Raw genomic sequence first — 19,380 nt, 5'->3', positions numbered from 1 at the left:
CACCTCGTGGGTTGGAATTAAATAAAATGTATGCAACGGTGCTGAGCTCCACCACCCAGATCCCCCTTCAGGAGTGAGGACAGAGCCCCCCGGCTGCTGGCAGCCATACAGGGATGGCCTCTGCCCAAGACAGCCATCTTCTCCGAGAATCCCCTCCCTGGAGTGTCCTGAACCTAAAGACTGATCCATGGTGGGGTATAGAGGCCAGTCCCCTCATCCCAACTCTGGACAGCTCTGAAGGGTCATCCCCGAAAGCTTCAGGACCCCAAGAAAGTGGGTCAAGACCTCCCTCAGCCCAGCCCAGCTTCCCTCCCTTCCCTCCCACTGATGATGACCCCAGAACACTCCCCAGTGAACATCCTCACCCCAGTCTCCCTCTCAGAGCCTGGTTTCCAGGGTCTCAGGCCCTGAGGACCTCGGGATTGTTGAGGGGTCCTGGGGGAACGAGGCTTCCTTGTGCTTGCAGACTGGGCCAGATCCCTCGGAATGAGGAGGTGAGCCGGGAGCTAAGGGCCCTGAAGGAAGAGAAGCCTCAGCTGTGTGTCCTCAGCAGATGGTAAGGGCTGGACCTGAACTCCCTCCAGCTGACCCAGGCTGGTCCAGACCCAGGAGGTTGGGGAAGAGACTAGGGGTGGGGGAGAGACAGAGCCAGGGAGAGACCAAGCTTCCTGAAGGGAGCATAGCAGCCAGAGTGGGATTTGCTTTTATGTTTGTTTAGTGCAAATACAGTCATGTCATTCCTCTGCTTAACCCTTCCAATGAGATGAATAAGGAGGTGAACCAATGCAGTGAGTGAGTGAATGAATGAATGAATCCTCTGTGCCTGCGAAGCTTGATCGGGTGGGTGCAGGTACATGTTTGTTCAATGAAGAACAGGGATGGTTTGGAAAATGGAAAGAAGTGGCCACAAAGAAGAGAAAAAGACACAGAGAGTGTCTTGGGAAAAAAACCACCATCATGGCACACCCCACGCACACACCCCACAGGCAGCAAATATCACACACGCACCCCATGTGCACACACCACATATACCACATACACACACTCCATGTGCACACACACATCACATGTACACACACCACATACACCACACACAGCATCAAGCACCACACATCACATGCCCGCACACACCCCTTGTGCACACACCACACACACCATGCACACACCACACACACACACCCCACATGCACACACCACAGTTGCACACAGATATCACATGTGCACACACCATACTAACCACACACACCATGCACACAACTCAAGTGCACACACCACATATACACCTCACATGCATACACCACACACCACATACACACCCCATGTGCACACACCATAGGTGCACACACACATCACACATGTACACACATCACACACACACCATGCACACATCATGCACACCATGCACACGCCTCATGTGCACACACCATACATACACCTCATGTGCATACACCACACACACACACACAGACACCCCACCCCAAGCTTGAAGGTGGAGCCCAGGGGCAGGAAAGTCGATCCCCCACCCCCTCCCTGCAGATCCCCCTAGGATCCCCATACCTCCCCAGTTAGGCCCATTTCAGCCTGTGACTAAGTACATCTCACTGCCTGTCCCCAAGTTCCTAGTTTCTGTGTCTCACCTAAAATGGAAGGGAAAGGGCTCCTAGGCCTAGGAGGATTCATTCATTCATTGAGCAAACATTCCCCACAGACCCACTGTGTGCCAGGCACTGCAGAGGGCTCTGAGGATACAGCGTGAACCAGGCAGACACAGGCCCAGCCTCCAGGAGCTTGGGCCAGTGGGAAGATAGGCACAAACGAGTTATCCCAGGAGCCTGTATAGTTACACCTGGGGCCAGTGAGTTCATTGACAAACCCACTGACCCTGCCAAGAAGCTGAGCTGAGCTCAGACAGGTGGAAGGCATTAGCTGGGCCAAGAGAGGTTCAAGTCCAGGCAGAGGGAGAAGTTCTGATGGAGGAAAGAGCTTAGCTCCTTTGAGAAACTGGGAGGAGGCCAGGGGTCTGGAGCTGTGCTGCTCAAAGTGTGGTCCATGGACCGGCACTGTCAGCATCACCCCATCACCTGGGAGTGCATTAGAAATGCAACTTCCCAGGCCCCTCCCCGACTTGCTGAACCAGAATCCCTAGGAGTGGGGCCCAGGAATCTGTTTTTGCCAGCCCTCCAGGTGATTTTTAAGCACACCAAGTTTGAGAACCCCCGGTCTAGGGGTCAGTTAGCAGGAGGAGGGAGACACAGGTGGGGCTGGAGGGTGGATGGGGCAAGGCAAGGCCTTTTGGACCACGTTAAGAACTTTCAGTTTTAACCTTAAAAGCAATGGGGGTGCTTTTAAATGAAGCCACATGCCAGATTCAGATTTTAAAATCAGTTGCTGTGTAGAAAATGGACTGGAGAGAGACAAGAATAGAAGCAGAGAAACTTTTTGAAGGAGCAGGCAGTGGTCCAGGCCCGGATCTCTGATGACTAGGCTTGGGACCAGGGTAGAGGCCATGGTGGGGGAGAGAAGAAGATAAAAGGAGGGCTATTTTGAGGTAGCACCAAGATGGTGGATCAGCTCTCAGGGTGGGAGAGGGAGGAGCCAAGGATGGTGTCCCTGGCCTGGCTGGGTGAATGGAGAATCGTCACCGAGTCAGAGACTAAGGAGAGGCTGGCATGGGGGGGATCATGGGCTCACATTCAAATGAGTGAATTTTGAGGTGGGGATCTCATGTAGACAGCCTCAGCCCCTCCGAGTTCTCAGGGGCAAGGAACAACTCTGTTTCTAGGAAGCAAAATGTGGCAATTCCTAATGAGGACTCAGATGGGAGCCAGATGGATCGTAGCAAGTCCTCACTCAAGCGGCAGAGATCAGAATCAGGTAGTTTGAAGAGGCCAGGCTGGCAGCGTCACGACTGGAGAGGGATGAGTGGGAGGGGGCAGCTATGGAAGGTCATCCCCTCCATCCCCCTGCCTCTGGCATGAAGACGAGATAGCTGGGTCCCACCCCACGTGGGAGCTTCTGCTCCTGAACCTGGTGGGGCTTCTGCTTCCCTCTCTCCAAGTCTCAGAGGCTGGCGCTGCCCCTCCCCAGAATGGCTGTGGCATGGATCAGACTCTGAACCAGGGCCCAGTCACCCAAGGCCTGTTCTTATCTGCCGAGGCCTGCAAATCACCTTTCCATCCCTGCCCATCCATCTTTTGAACCACATTCCTCTCTCAACCTGCTCACCTGGGTAGAGCAATGCTTCTGGACCCATGGGAAGGGGAGGTGGGCAGAGGCTGGGGCCGGGGGCAGTTGGAGGTGGGCCCCAGGCACAGGAAAGAGGCTGCAGATTTGCTCCCTGCCATGGTTCAGGCAGGCCCCAGCCTTGGAAGGACCCCTCTGTCCAACTGCAGGGGGGCTGGGGGAGACCAGGCAGGAGAACCCAGAGTGACCACTGCCTCACCTGTTCCAGAGGGACAGTCCCCACAAGTAGCACAGGTGGAGCCCCACTGGGTGCCTGGTTCCACCCTTCCTGAGGACGTGTGCACGGAGTCACCGGCAATTGAATATGACTTCTGGGGCCCCACAGGGCCCATGGCCACCCAAGTGGTTGACAAGGGGAAGAGCCTGTACCGGTGAGTGAGGGGGCTCTGCCTGCTCCCCAAGCTGGCCTCCTCTACCCCACTTTCCCCACGCTGGGCCCCGTAGTCAGCACTTCACTCTCCTCCAATGCCCCCACCCCTTGCCAAGCAAGCAGGCAGGGTCAGAGCTGAGCTACTGCTTTTAACAAGTAAAAAAAAAAATTGTTCTGCTATGAATATTTCCAAACATACACAAAATAGAGTACAGGAAACTTCCATTTACCCCTTATCCAGCTTTGCCAACCATTTTGCCAAACTGGTTTCAACTATTCATCCGCCCCCTCATTTGTTGTTGTACTATTTTATAGCCAAGACATCCAGATAAAAAAAAATTGTCTTCAAATATTCCGTTATGCATTTGAAAAAATAAAAATAAAGATGTTATCTTTCATATCCACTATGGCATTATTACATCTAACAAAATTGAAGTCCTTCACATCATCTAATACCCAGTCCATATTCACATTTGCTCATTTATCTTCTAGCAGTTTGTTTGTTCTATTCAGGATCCAAACAAGGTCCATTCATTGTATTTGATTTGCTATGTCCTTAAACCTCATCTGCATCTCATTTAAAATTCATATGCTCCTCCTTTATTAGTGCTATGGGCTAAGTACCATACTAACGATAATTAATAAATGACTATAATCATAATCATGGTTCTGGGTATTTATATGACATGTTACCATTCACCAAACACTGTCGCAGACATTGTCTCAGCTGAGAGATAATGTCACTCTCAGCTTAGATCCACAGAAGCCGGCGTACAGGTTCCCCACCATTTACCAGATTGGAAGATCTGGAGAGACTTGATTTTCCTGATGGAGAAATTGGAAGTCACTTACAATCTCTGTAAAGTATACTTTCAGGTCCAAAGGATTATCACTGATATTGGTTTATAGCCTGTTTTACTTAGTAGTAAATGGCCCCTTAATTAAAAAGAAAAAATGTTTGCCTATTTCATCAATATCATCATCATAATAGAAACAACTGACCACTCCCCAACATATAGTAAGAAACTGTCAGCATGCATTCCTTCACTTATAACTCACAGTCCAATGGGATGAGTGCTATCATGATCCCCATTTACAGATGAGGAAACTGACTTCCTGAGGTTAAATGACTTGCTCAGGGATCCGCAGTTAGAAAGTTGAGGAGCCAGGACTCAAACCCACGTCTGTCTGACTGCAAAGTCTGGGCTTGTAGCCCCTCTACTGTATCTGCAGTGCCCAGTGCAGGGTCTAGCACAGAAGTTCAGTGAGTCTGTGTAGACTTAGTGTCTGCCTCTCCCTGTTCTTCCCAGAGTGCACTTCCCTGTGGCCAGCTCCTACCACTGGCCCAACATGGGTCTCTGCTTTGTGGTGCGATGGGCAGTGACCCTTGAGATTGAGTTCTGTGTGTGGAAGCAGTTGCTGAATGGGACAGACCCACAGCACAGCTGGATGGTTGCAGGAGCTTTGTTTGACATCAAGGCTGAGCCAGGAGCTGTGGCAGCTGTGCACCTCCCTCACTTCGTGGCGCTGGAAGGTAAGCAAGAGGGAGAAGGGTGAGGGGGTAGGTGGAAGCAATAGTGGGCCTGAAAGGGCTATAGAATAACAGTGTCCTAGGGGAGGAGCTTTGTGGCTTCATTGAAAGACTGAGAGAAGGTTATGGAAGTAGAAACAGGTTTTCCCTCTTTCCACAGTACTCTAAACATATCTTTTTGAAGCATTTGTCTCCCAGCCTCAAATTAATTTCACTTGAGCTTACTTGCTCCCTAAAGAGAAAGTTATCTCCTCAGTAACAATAATAACTAACATTTATTAAGTTCTATTTACATAAGATTGTATCAGTCAAGGTCCCTGCATGAAACAGATGAGATATTTAGGGAGACTTTTCTAAGACAGGACCATTTGCAAAGTAAGGCTAAGTGAACCACCAAGGATGGTTAGAGTACCCAGGGACTAGCAACAATGGGAAGCCATTACTATTACTACAAGCAAGAAGAAACAGTGTCGCCAGAGTCCAGTTGAGAATTGGAGCCATAAAAGAGGGACTTCCCAATTGGAGACATGGTTTTAAAGGGTTGTAGTTATCCAGACCTCTGTTGCCTCCAAAGACTTCCCACAGCTTAAGTTCTAAAACACAGACTCACTGTCAAAAATCTCACAAACACTAAACAAGTCACCATAAGTGAGAGCCAGCAGCAACTAAGGACACCAGGATGACTCCTATAACAACTGTAGACATTGGAATTATAAAACAAGAACATAAAATAAGTATGTTTCATATGCTTATCTATATATATATAGTCTTTAAAATATAAGCAAGAAGCCAGAAACCATTAAAAATGATAAAGCAAATTTGGAAACAAATAAAATTGACAGAAAATATGAAAAAAAGATAGAGTGACATGGAGGATAGTGTGAGAAAACCTAACAGTCATCTAACTGACTGAAGAAGGATATGTTAGGGAGGATGGAGAAGATGTAATACTGGAAAAGATAATGGCCAAGAAATTTCCAAAATTGCTGAAAGAGATAACTTCTCAGAATCAGACATCCTGATAATCCAAACCAGGAGAGAAAACAAAAATCTGCACTAGACCCATTATAGTTAAATTACAGAATACCAAGTCTAAAGCAAGATCTTGACAGCAGCCAGAAAGGTAGATTACCTAGAAAGGTACTGCAATTAGGCTGATGACTGACTTTTGAAGAGGAGCAATGGATGGCAGAAGACAATGGAATGGTATCTTCAATGTATGGATGAAATAAATCTCAACCAAGAATTGTAAACTCAAAGAAATACGATTTAAGGAGGTAAAATAGACATTTTAAAACTAACTAAAACCAAAAGTTTTCCAAATCCTTCCTGAAGGAAATTCTAGAGTATACACTTTAGACAAAAGGAAAATGATACGGAAGTTCTCAGGTACAAGATGATGTGATTAGCAAAGACACTGATACATGTGTGGGTAAACCTAACAAAACATTGACTTGATAAGGCAACAATAATAATGTGTGTTGTGTGGGGAGTAAAGAGAGAGAGAGAAAGAACTAGCATATGAACAATAACAGAAAATAAGAATGTCCAAAATTCTAAGGTATTTGTACAGCTCAGGATAGTGAAGGCAGGGCTGACATTCAGTCATGCTCCAGGCTGTTAAAATACTGAAATGCTTCTGAAAGCCTTCCTACTTATTGAGACCACAAATTACATAACAATGTCATCCAGTGTTGGCCATAGAGGCGGATAACAGGATGTGGTGTGTTGCAGGCTGGGACGGGGTGGCTGAGACAGCGTTGCTCCAGGCTGGCCCAGGGGGAAGTAGGAAGATCAGAGCCCACCAGGCAGGAGGACAGAGATCTCCAGAGCAGTGTTGATGACAGGGACTGTGGCGCAGGCTCTCTGGATCTGGCCAAATGACATCAGGTGCAAATCCAGCCAATGTTAGGTGCCAGGGACCTAATGTCTATCAATTTATCGGGGAAGTCTTCAAAATAATCCAGTGCAATTCTCCATGTCAAATCATGACTCAGGCAAGGGTTTCATTTCATTGATGAATGATTTGATAAACAATATATGTTACCATTTAAATTAGTTGTAAGCACTTTCATAATAGGTACAGTTTAATTAGATAATAACAGGATATTTTTTATTTATATATTGATTTACATATTAATTTATACTGTTGTCCCAATAGTTAAATATATTTAATATCTCCTCTAGGTAAAAGTACTGACTAACTTTAGACTTTAAGTGTGTACATTAAAAATATTAAGGGAATCGATCAAAGAATAAATGTTAAGAAGAATAATTTACACACCAGGAGAAAGAAAAAAATGGAATGAGAAAGATAAAAAGCAAGGACTTGCCCAGCACCCAGGACCAGGAAAGGCTCATTTATTGAGGTTACAGAAGCTCAGGAGATAATTCAAGCTGCACACAATTCAAGCTCTCAGGCAGAGAGCCTGGGGGACAGGGGAAATGGAGGCCATAACCAAGGGGAAAGCTGTAGGATCCTAGCAGAGGTGGAGGCAGTGGGGAAAGATTTAGGAGCCTCGAGCATCCTGGGGTACCTGGTCTGACAGATGGGATCATGCAAGCATTCACTAGGGAAGATTCCAGAATAAAGCAGGGGTTGAAGGAGGGAGGTGCAAGATGAGTCCTGGGAGCTGCAGAGGCCCATTCACATGAGAAGAAGTTGGGGCAATGGAGCAGACAACAAGCTGGGAGAAGTTATTTTTCCCCACCTGGTCATCTACAGAGTAATGGCTATAGCCACCACTGCAACCCATTCTGCCCCTTCGCAAAGCAAGACCTTGGCCCAGGGAAAGAGGGGCTTGGCCAAAGGAGTCAGTGGGTCCAACTCTGCTGTCACTCTGCCTGCATCCAGAGTCTTTGTCTGCCTATGGCCTGGGGTGCTCAGGGCTGCACTGCCATTCCTACTGTATGTCGGGTGTGCCAGGAAAAAAACCTCGTGCTACGAGGCACCAACAGGCCCAGAAGACTAGGTCTGCCTTTGGCTCCTGCTCCCAGGCCTCCTCCCACACCCCCTCTCACAGGTGGGCTAGCAGCACCTCCCACTGGGGAAGACCCCAGCCATACCCTGGTCAGCCTTGTACAGCCATCTGGTGGGCCTGGGAAAGGGATGTGCCCAAGAAAGGGGCCACAGGAGTCCAGCCCGAGCCAGTCAGACTGAAGGCCCTATATGGACAGGGGTGAACCACCAAGTAGGTGGCACTTTCCTGTGAAGGTGCCTGGGACATGGCCAATGGCATTTGTGAATATTTACTGAGCACTCCATGCCAAGCACCGTGCAAGGCGGTATCCTCTCAGCATTCATAATGACCCCACGAGTTAGGTCCTGCTGTTTCCCTGCAGTGTGACAATGAGGAAATTGAAGCTCAGAAAGATGAAGACCCATCTCCAGAGCTGGGATTCCAACCCACCCCCCAGCCCAGGCCTGCCGAAGCCCATGTCCCACCAGCCTCCCTAGCACATTCTGTGCCTCGCCCTGTGTCCCTTTAGATTCTGCACACAGAGCAAGAGGCAAAATGTACAAAGGCTGCTTTTAGCTCATGGTGCCTGTGCATGGCCCAGAAAACCAAGCCCTGGGATTGAGCAGGGCCCCTTCCTGGAATTCCTGCTGTCTGTCCTCTGGGCTGTAGCTGTTGATTGTCCTGGAAACCAAGACCTCACTCCCTAACTTAGGTCTTGGGCCCTAGCTGGTTCTTCACCATCACAGCTTAAGTTCTCCATCAAGTTTTAATTTTCCATGGTAGATCTTCTCCTACTAGACAGAACATAGAGCTTTCAGCATCTTAGCTTCACCCCAGGGTCCAGCAGAGCTCACCTTCCTGCAGGACCAGCTACATCATCTGTGGGGCCCAGTGCAAAGAAGAAAATGTGGGATCCCCTGTTCAAAAATATTAAAGCTTTCAAGATGGCAATAGCAAAGCATTAAATCCCAAGGATGGAGCAATTTATGAGCATGGGGCCTCCATGTAACTGCACAGGCAGCATGCCCAAGAAGCTGGACCTGCCCTTCTGGCTCCTTCCCCCCTCACTGCCCACCTCCTTCAGCTCACACAGGTCCCTGCTCTCAACAAGTCCTCCCTCCAGGAAAGTGGGTTGGTGCACTTTTTTCTGGAACCTCCTCTCTGTTCTCCCCACCAGGAACAAGAGTCTTTATATGACCACCTCCAAGGGCTCATTCTTCAGTGCTGTCCACCCCATCCCTCTTGCCCCAGAAGCCAACTAGGACCACAGTGTCAGAAACCACAGAGATAGCCCACACGCCTCAAAACTGTCTATTCTCTGGAACCAACACCTTCTGAATTGTTCAACAGAGAGGCCTGAAACTCCTCAGATTCAGCAAAATATGTCTTTAAAAGATTTGCCCAGACACTGAGGGTTGCCTAAGGAAGGAACAGAAAGAACCCAATGGCCAGGTCCTGATGGCCTTGGTCAAGCTGCATTTTATCCCTAACAGTAGCAGGTAACCCATGCCGCTCCAGGTGCTTTATGTTACAGGTGGGCATGGTCTTGTAGCTGTAAGTGCTTTCCCAGGAGCTGAACTCACACTGGCAGCCTCTGTCATTAACCACGCTGCTGTATTGCCCTCCAGCACCCCCACCTTCACGTGGTGTGGATCCTGGGTCCTGCTTTGGGTGGGAAAGTGACTTTACTCCTCGACAGGTCACTTGAGCCTGGAAGGTGCCAAGGATACTGGGCAGGGAGGGCAGAGCTGCGGTGTCAGACCACAGGCCCAAGAGCAGGGTCTGCAGGAGAAGAGCCCCCAGGCTGCTGGGTTAGGGGGGCAGGAGCTACCACAGGCCTCCCCATCAGAGAGCTTGTTAGGCTTTTGGTCACTGTTTAGTTGGCTCTCAGTCTTCCCTGCTTGGCCGTGGGCTTCACAATTGCAGTGGCCGCACTGCCCAGTCCGCAGAGCTCAATAAACTTTGTTTAATAAAGGGATGCTAGATCCTCAGCCTCAGCCCCTGCTGCAGAGACACTCCTAGCCTGTGACAGGTTGTTCTGAACATTTCTAATGAGACCAGCCACAGGCACCTCCAGGGAGAAGGTCCTGGACTTTCTGGCAGTGGTTCATGCCCCAGTCACCACTCAAGCTTCTTCCCTTTCAGTTTAGAGTCTGCTCCGTTGCTTCTTTTCTCTCTCCAATCTACCAGCACAATTATACTATTAAACAACAGGTTTGGAGAAAGTGATTCTTCTACAGTCTGTGCAAGAAATAGGGTGACCAGCTCATCTTGGTTTGCCTGGGGCTGTCCTGGTTTTAGCCCCAAAAGCCCTGCATCCTGGGAACCCAATCGGTCCCAGGCAGACTGGGACAGTTGGTCACCCCAGCAGGAAGTCACACAGCACCTTCCAGAATGCAGGTACAATTAGCTTGACACAGAGCTGGGAGCTGTGATGAGAGTGCAGGGATCTCTTGCCCGTGCTGGTGCTGGCTGGTGATCTTGGGAAAACTGCTTTCCCCTTCAGGATTTCAGTTCCCCTATCTGACAAATGAGGAAGTTCTGTTGCCCTGGAGGATGAGGTGAGATCAGTCCACTTAACAAGCTCAACCAAACCAGCACTATCTTCTTTGAGAAGCAAACTGGCAAAATATGGCAAGTCACAAGAATATTCTTGTCCTTTCATGCACTTTTTACATCCCTTGGTGCTTACTAATTCCAAGTCAATAACCCAAGGGAAATAGCAAAACTCTCTGCAGAAATATATGCATTGCAGTGCTGTTTATCGTGGTGACCAGCTGGAACAAGAGGCTGAAACAAGAGGCAAACGATTCATTATAGGATAATGTGTCCAGTAGCAGAAATCATATGCAGTCATTAGGAAGGTAACAGATGCTTGTGGCAATTTAAGCTGACAAAGAAAAAGCAGGACACAAAACTACATGCACTGCAATGGAAACATGAAAATGTGTTCCTGCAAAGAAAGGCTATAATGGAAAAGGTGAAGAGGTAGTAGTTGCAGTGTTTGATTAGTGAGCTCATACGTGAATTCTTTCTCCTTGTTTCAGACCATGTGCACCACTGTTACATTATTTTTCATATGGTAATAGCAGTTAGTAAACAGGAAAACTTAAGTCATGGACTCCATTGTCCCTTCTGGGATCAACATCACTCTGCAATGTTCTGACCAATGCCTACACAGACTAAAGGCTTTGTCCGACTTGCTGGACCCCTCTGTGATGTCCAGAAACCATCTGTGCTGTGGGATGGAGCCACAACCCCTACCTCGAGTCCATTATGTCTCCAACTACCATCCTTTGCTCCTAAAGCTGTCTCTTGTGGCTTCAAAGTCCCCACCTGGTGCATTGGCCAGAGTTCTTGGCTGTAAACAAAGAAACCATTTCTGGCTGATGTAGGCAGAAAGGAATATACTGGAAGACTTGTTGAGTAGCTCATAGACTTAACAAAAGGTTAGGTAACCAGACTGGGAAAAAAAAAATCAAGGCAGTGACCAAAGGAGGCTGAAAAGCTAAGGACATGCCAAGGTCACACCAAGAAAAGTCTGGAGAGGCCTCTGCTGCAGACATAGCCACTGGGTTCCACGCCCAGGTCCATGGCAGGACCCTCCTTGCCATGGTGGCTGCTGGACTCTTGATCCCACTGCTGCTGCCAAAGTAATCTCTGGTTTTACATCCTTGCTTCACCCTCTCCAGAGGTCCTGCTGAGGGGTGTCCATTTAGTCAGGGAGTAGCACTCTCCTGAGTGGGAGCCCCGACCTGTGCCCTGCCAAGACCCACACAATGGGGGGGAGGAGGGGTTCTTCCCCAAAAGAAGGGTTTGAATCGCAGGTGCCAAATACTTGATACATGCACAGTTCCCTTGGTCACTCCATTTTCCCACTGTCCCTACCCCCTTGTTCTCTATCTTCCTGAAATCAGACCTGCCAGGAGCACTCAGCAGCCCCTCGCTGTTACGGAGTCCAGGACAGCACAGGGAACCACAGATTCAGCATCTGTCCCGGCCCCAGGGCCAGGGTCTGGGCCTGTGTAGGAACCTAGATGTGTATGGCCAGGCCCAAGGGGGCTCTTGTGGTGCTTCCACCCTACAGACAGTATCTCTTGCAGCCTCCAAAGGCCCTGAGCCCAGGAGTGCCCTGTACCCCATAGTAAGTTCTCCCAGGAATGCTGCTGAGCCTAAACCCTGGGATCCTACTGCTCCAGCCAGAGCCTGACCCAGTGAGGGCACTCAATCCATGACTCTTGAATCCATTATTTGACAGGAGGCCATGTGGACAACTCTCTGTTCCAAGTGGCCCACTTTAAAGAAGAGGGGATGCTCCTGGAGAAGCCAGCTAGGGTGGAGCCCTCTTACATCATCCTGGAAAGCCTCAGCTTCTCCCCCATGGGAGTTCTCCTGAGAGTGATCCACGCTGCCCTGCGCATACCCATCACCTCCACCGTGTTGCTCTACCATCACCCCCATCCTGAGGAAGTCTCCTTCCACCTCTACCTGATCCCCAGTGACTGCACCATTCAGAAGGTGATGCTGAGAGCCAGAAGGGCCAGGCCAGGGTGGGCTGATGGCAAACATGAGGTGCAGCCAGAGAGCCCCCTAGATGGTTCCTGAATTAGGAATAGGGATTGGCCTCGTATTAGTGGGTACTTGATGAGGATAGAGTCTTCCCACTGCTCAGCCATGGACTGGTCTCCTGGTTCTCCAAGATCTCCCCAGATTGAGTTCACACCTCCATTGCTGATTTCTGGATGACCTTTGGCAGCCTTGTTCCAAGAGTCAAATGATGAGAGGCCTCCATGCTCTGAATTCTAGCCTTTTCCCCCATTCTCTCTTCTTCTCTACCAAGGACCCTGTTCCCACCCTATTCTGTGCAGCCAGACCCTGCATAAAGCTAGGGCCCAGTGGGGGGCTCTCTGAATATCAGTGAACAGGGGGACAGGGATGCAGGGATGGTACAGCCCCCTCCACCCACACAAATACACCGAAACACATTTCACCTCATTCAGACCAGACTCCATAGGGCGGAATCGCTGCGCTGCTAGGCAACCCCCCCCCCTACCATTTAATCATTGCTCCGCATTTCCCTCTGGCCATAGATGATGAAGAAAAGAAGTTCCAGTTTGTGCGAATACTCAAGCCGCCCCCACTGACCCCACTCTTCATGGGCTCCCGATACACTGTGTGTGGTCCAGGGAAGCTGGAAATAATCCCCAGTGTGAGCAGCCCAGAGTTCACCCCACCCCCAGGGGACCAGCAGTCATGCCAGATGGGGCAGGTCTCAGAGTTTTCCCAAGGACGGGATGATTTGGGGGTGGGCAGAAGGCAAGTGGGATTTGGGTTTCAAAGACTGGGGGAAAAGAGGTTAGGAGGGAGTATCACATTCAGGATGGGGAGGACAATGGGTTTTGACTTGGAGTCACTGAGAAGTGTTTGAGTTTTAGGGTCAAAAACCAGCAGGAACACACTTGCAGTTGGGTTTATTAATCTTGCAGTGAGAGATAACTTATACACGGGGAGCCAGTGGGGTATCTCATTAGGAGGGTGTTAGAAAGAACATATCATGTTATTTGGATCTTGGTTGTGTAATTTGTGGGGCAGGTCTATGGAAGCAGAGATTTGCTGTAGATTGGGTATTGTCAGAAAGCAGGTGCAACCCTATGACTGGGAATCTCAACAAGTCTTATCTATAGGGAGGGCAGACTAAAGTGAGGATAAAGCTGGAATTGCTGAAGAAGTGGTACCAAAAGGTAGATGTTTGATATTGTGTGGGTTACACAGCAACCTTGTCCAAAGTGGATTTTCTGTGAGATTGTGTTTGCCCAATGGAAAACAGTATAGATTAGCTATAAGTTATAAGCTGATAAAATGAGTTATCAGCTCAGTTTGTAATAAATCTGAGGTCTAGCTATGAGGGTCAGACCAGTTCTTTGGTGTCAGGAGACACTTTTTTTTCTTTCTTTCTGTCTTCTTCAGTCTCCCTGTTCAGCCAACGGCAGATGAAGTTGGGCCATTGGACATTATTCATGATAACCAGATCTTCACCATTGCTGAGATTCTACTGATTAGGATCAGAGGTGTGTCCACTGGACATAGTCTTAGTTGAACCGTGGTTAATCCTTCTTTCTCTTTCTGTTGCAAAATAAGTTGTTGAACCACCTGACATGACAATGGCTGTACAGTAGCCTTTAGGACTCCAAACAGGATACACAGGCCAATAGTAACAAGGCAGAATCAAAAACAAATGACTAAAAAATAACTTCTTCTAGTCTTTGTAACAAGTCTCAAAACCAGGGACCTAGATTATGAAATTCAGTCAATGAAAACATGTCTGGAATCCAGCTTGTCTGTCTTAGAAAGCCAGGTGGCTTGATTTTCCCCCTAGTCACAAATTGTCCTACTGGTCCTGTAGTATTTATATAGGTGCAACTAAAATTATTTGCTATAATATGAAGTCCCCTTTGGCTAGCTATTAAATTTTGTCTGCAGGGTCAGGAGGGGGTGATAGAACCATCAATCGGTTAAATTCAGAGCAGTAACTATGGTCAGGGAAAAATATATCATAGAGTTTTGTTTTTCCTTAAGTGATAGAAGAAGACCAGAGGGAATCAGAAATAATAGAATAAAGATAAGGGAGACAATATTAGTATGTTAGAGGAATAAAAGGAGAGAAAAAGGCAACAAGAATCAGAAAGTTAACCATGTTACATCATCTTGGGCAGAAGCTGTTCATCTCTGAAGTCAGTGGCTTCTGGAAGGTTCCTAAGACTCCTTAGTTTAATTCTCCAGATGGCTAGGTGACCAGTAGGGAAGAAGAAGGGATATATATCTTATGAGTTGGGAAACATGAATCCAAGGATCAATACCTTGGAGTTGTACTGCTGTGTTAGTTGTTAACAAGACACGAGAGACACAAGACACAATTCAGTCATTCCACAAATATTTACCAGGTGCCAAGTCTGTGCTGTCTTCAGCACTGGGGATAGTTCAGTGAACAAGACACATGAAACACTGCCCTTGGGAAGATTACAACCTGGTGGGTTGTCATCTCAAGAAATAGTGGCCAAGTACCACGAAGTGCTGCGAAGAAGACAACAACAGGACTGTGCAGGAGAGTGACATGGGTGACATTCGACTGGATGGTTGGGGAAAGCCTCTCTGAGGAGGTAGTATTTGAGCTGAGACCTTGACAACAAGAAGGACAATGAGATCTGTGGCAAAGCATTTAGAGGCAAAAGGAATATGTGCAGAGACACAGTGGTGGGAACAGGCTTGACACCTTCCGATGACAAAACGGAGTCCCGCATGGCAGAGCTTGGTGAGTGTAGCCAAAGAGAGAAGGAAGATGGGGTCCAGCAAGAGACAGAGGTCTCCTGGGGCTTGTTGGCCCCGTCAGCCCTGATGTGGAGTTTGGATTTTGTTCTAAGTGCAATGGCAAGGCCTCAGAGGGTCTTAAACATGGTAACAGCAAGATCTCATTTATTTTCATAAATATGCCTCTGGCTGCTGGGTGAGGATGAAAGATGAGGGTGCAAGAATAGAAGTAGACAGGGAGAAAGGCTGTTGAGACACTCCAGGTAAGAGGTGATGGTGGTTTGCCTAGAGAGATAGTAGTGGAGACGGAGAAAAGTTGATGAATTGGGGGTATATTTTGGAGGTAGAGCCAACAGATTTGGTGCACTGGCTGTATATGGGGAGAGAATGGAAGGAATAAGGGTGATGCCTAAATTTGCAAGCCAAATTCTCAGTGGATGGTGGTGCCATTCACAAAGTTTGGGAACACTGGGAAAGGAGCATGTCTGGAAGACAGTTGGAATTAAGAGTTGTGAATTGTGATTTGGGGAAGAAGATGGATATAAATTTTCTGTTGACTGAAAATGGGTCAAGTTTATGATTCATTGAGAAGACAGTCTTTGAACTGGAGAAATGAGGGTTTGGGTTAAAGATGGAAGAGATGGAGGGAGAAGGATCTGATTTAGGATGTGTGAACATTACTTTCAAGGATGAGCCCTGACTCATCCATGTGGTACCCAGCTGTGTCTCCATCCATCTGAATCAGGACAATGGGAAATTAAGGAAAGAGCAGCATCTGAAGGTACCAATTGATTTCAGTGCAGGAGATAATCAAAATGTCCCTGTGGGGTTGGGGCATTACTAGGAGGGCCAAGAAGGTGTCATGTGGGAAAAGACGTTCAGTGCCGGATGAATGGTGACTTCTCACATGATGACTCTTTCTCTCTTCAGGAACTGGAACTCTGCTATTGAAGCCCTGGAGAATCCGAGCTCTTCTCTGAGTTCTATGTTGGCCACTTGGGATCAGGGATCAGGCTTCAAGTGAAAGATAAGAAAAATGGAACTATGGTATGGGAGGCCTTGGTAAAAGCAGGTAAAAGCCAGGTCAAGTCCAACGGTCTCAAAAGTGGGAGAAAGTCAGTAAAAGTATGTGTGTGCCCATCAGGGAGGCAGTTTGTATTATCACAATTTAAAAATGAGAAGAAAAAGTCCAGAGAGGTTAAGTGACTTTTTCAAATTATATACCAGCTGGTCTGATTAGAATTTCAATTTAAGTCAATCTGACTCCAACCCCCATGCTCTTTCCCATATAGGATGTTATCAACATGCTGAACTGGAATTAACAGATTTTGACTTTCCAAAATTTTGACCTAGTGGTTAAGGCCTTTGGCAAAGTCTCTCATGATAGCCTGGATATGATATGAAAGAATAAGAACTTGATGATTTCATAGGAGTTGGGTGGATTAACCAACTTTGGCAACATCAGATACTCTCACCAGTATCATTCAGATATTCTCAAGAGGGAATCAAATAATAAACCTTCAGGCATGTAAGAAACCTACACTCTCATAGTCTAGCACCACTACCTCCAAGAGCCAAAATTCCCTAAATACTCTTTTCAGCAATGACCAGCCCTTGTCAGCAGTTGAAATATGATGGAGCTGCCTCCTGAGCTGCTCCAAACAGGCTGCACAGTGTGATGGAAAGAGGAAGAGCTTTACTCCTTCTTGACTTCAGTCAACCACAGGTAGAGAACTAACCAAGCCGCAACATCAGACATGGGTTTGAGTCCCACTCTGGCACTTACTTTTGCTTGCTGTGTAACTGTGGGAAAGCACTAACCTTGTTTGAGCTTTGGTTCCTCATCTGTAAAATGGGGATTTTTATGCCTAATTTGCAGGATTGTTGGAAAGATGAAGTAAAATGATGTAGGTACATGTCTCGATAAATAGTAGCAATATTATTCTTTTCCCTCACGCTAAGCCAATCTCTTCTTCCTATCAGTCTTAATTCTGTCCCTTGGAACTCACAGAAGTCCATCTCCTTCTCCATGGGAAAACCCTTCAGGTTGAAGATGTAACCATGGCCTCCCTAAAGTCTCCTCTTATTCCAATTAAACATCTTCAGTTCTTCCTGTCATTCCTCTTACATTTTGGATTTTTAAAATTCTTTGCATCCAGCAGCCTTCCTCAGTACGTGCTCCTTTGTGAATGGAGTCAGGACTGAGTCCAGGACTTTCCAGTCAGCATTAAGGAATGTAGAACACCCTCCTCCTTCCATCCACAAGACCCAGGGCTCCCAGTAATGCAGCCTGAGCTCCCATCTCCTATGCCACCTCCCCAGGCTTTGCGGTCACATTGTCCTTGGAATCTGCTCAGACCCTCAGGCCTTGTTCCCACAAGCTGCTGGGAACTTCCTTCCTCTCCTTTTTCAAGTAACTGTTTAAGCCCCTTCATGTTTGTGTTGTTTATTTTTCTATGAAAATTCACCCATTACTCCCAAATGCCAATATTTGTTTGACTCCAGATTCTGATGTGCAAATGTAGAACAAACAGATTAGGTCCACTCAGACTAAGGAGATCTCAATAAGCTATCAAGCAAGGGACTGGCTTAGTTCTCCACCACGGGTTCTGTTCAAGCCAAGGCTGGATGAAACCATGCCTGGACTGTTGTGGTGTTGTGGGAGAAATTGCTGTTGCCTTCTCTACGTGTGTGTGTGTATGTGTGTGTGTGTGTGTGTTCATGTGTGTATTGGTCTATGATAAGGGCCTTTAGGTCTCAGTTTCCCCATAGACATAGGAAGGGATTCACCTAGAAAATCTCTAAGGGTCCTTCCAGCCCTTACTCCCAGATTCTGTCAGAACTTGTCTATAGCTTGTTCACAGAATCCAAGTTATCTCAGACGTGGGGGGCGGGGGGGTTGAGGTGTATCTTATGTGTTAACAACTGGCACCGTTATGGATGCTTCATCTCTGTTTCTCCCCAGGAGATCTCAGATCTGCAGTCACACTGCTCCCTCCAACCCTGACAGGTTAGTAAAGGCTGTTAGAGACCACAGGAGCCAGTGGCAGTTCTGGAGTGTTCTGTCTGGTCCTGGAGAGATGGAAAGAGAGAAAGGAAGAGATTGTTGATGCATACCTCACAAGGGATCAGGCCTTGGAAAGAGGGTGCATGCCCAGGGACAAGTCCCACCCTTTGTCCCCATACTCCCAGCCCATGGAGGCCCTGGCACCTCCACTGGGTAGCCTCAAATAGCTCCAGCATGGCTGTCTCCCCTATCTGTGTTCAGAAAAATGCCAGGCTGGAGACTGATGTGAGTGAGGGCAAGGTTGCCCTTCTGGTGGCCAAGTGCCCTTACAGGAAGAAAAGAAAGTCAGGGATGCAGATGGGGTGAGTGAAGGGGGCTAAAGTTGGGGGATCAGAGGTAGAGGCTATGATGGGAACCCTTCTTTGTTTGTGAACAGCCTTACCTCCACTCCCAGAAGCCCCAGCCCTGCACTTCATGGACTGGTATTGGGAGCAGCTGGTGGCCCAGGTGACACCGGTGGACCCTGTCCTGGACAAGCTGTATGGGCAGGTGCTGAGCCAGAAGCAGTATGAGAGGGTGCAGGCTGAGGCCACCAAGCCAAGCCAGATGCAGAAGCTCTTCAGCTTCAGCCCATCCTGGGACTGTGCCTGCAAAGATCGACTTTACTGAGCCCTGAAGGAGACCCATCCTTACCTAATCGTGGAACTGTGGGAGAAGTAGGGCAGCAGCAGAGACGGAGGGGAGATGGGTCCTGATGAGCTTGGCAGCTGAAGTCTGAACACCCATGTTTGAGTCCTGGCTGTCTCAACCTCTCTGGTCCCAGTTTCTTCATCTATAAACAAGTTGCCCTTGGTGGTACCTTCCAGCTCTAAAGTTACAGAGCTTTGATGGTGCCTCTGTTGGGCTTTATATGTCCATGTTCACCCAGGCACCCAGCCTACCTCCTGGGACTTCACAGGCCAAC

At 48.0% G+C, this 19,380-nt stretch overlaps 1 protein-coding gene across 1 annotated transcript in view; it reads left to right on the top strand.

Annotated features, from left to right (window-relative positions):
- The window catches only part of LOC119514621 (NACHT, LRR and PYD domains-containing protein 1-like), a 35,961-nt gene extending 16,876 nt beyond the window's left edge, over positions 1 to 19,085 (top strand). The window contains exons 4-10 of the mRNA XM_037810443.1: positions 72 to 164; positions 3,234 to 3,614; positions 4,924 to 5,147; positions 12,363 to 12,622; positions 13,188 to 13,313; positions 18,602 to 18,629; positions 18,871 to 19,085. Coding sequence (XP_037666371.1) covers positions 72 to 164; positions 3,234 to 3,614; positions 4,924 to 5,147; positions 12,363 to 12,622; positions 13,188 to 13,313; positions 18,602 to 18,629; positions 18,871 to 19,085 — 1,327 coding nt within the window. The remainder of the gene's footprint in view (positions 1 to 71; positions 165 to 3,233; positions 3,615 to 4,923; positions 5,148 to 12,362; positions 12,623 to 13,187; positions 13,314 to 18,601; positions 18,630 to 18,870) is intronic.
- The last annotated feature ends 295 nt before the right edge of the window (positions 19,086 to 19,380 follow it).

The sequence above is a fragment of the Choloepus didactylus genome, chromosome 18, assembly GCF_015220235.1.
Source record: "Choloepus didactylus isolate mChoDid1 chromosome 18, mChoDid1.pri, whole genome shotgun sequence".
Taxonomy (NCBI): domain Eukaryota; kingdom Metazoa; phylum Chordata; class Mammalia; order Pilosa; family Megalonychidae; genus Choloepus; species Choloepus didactylus.
This window is presented reverse-complemented; position numbering and strand designations above follow the sequence as displayed.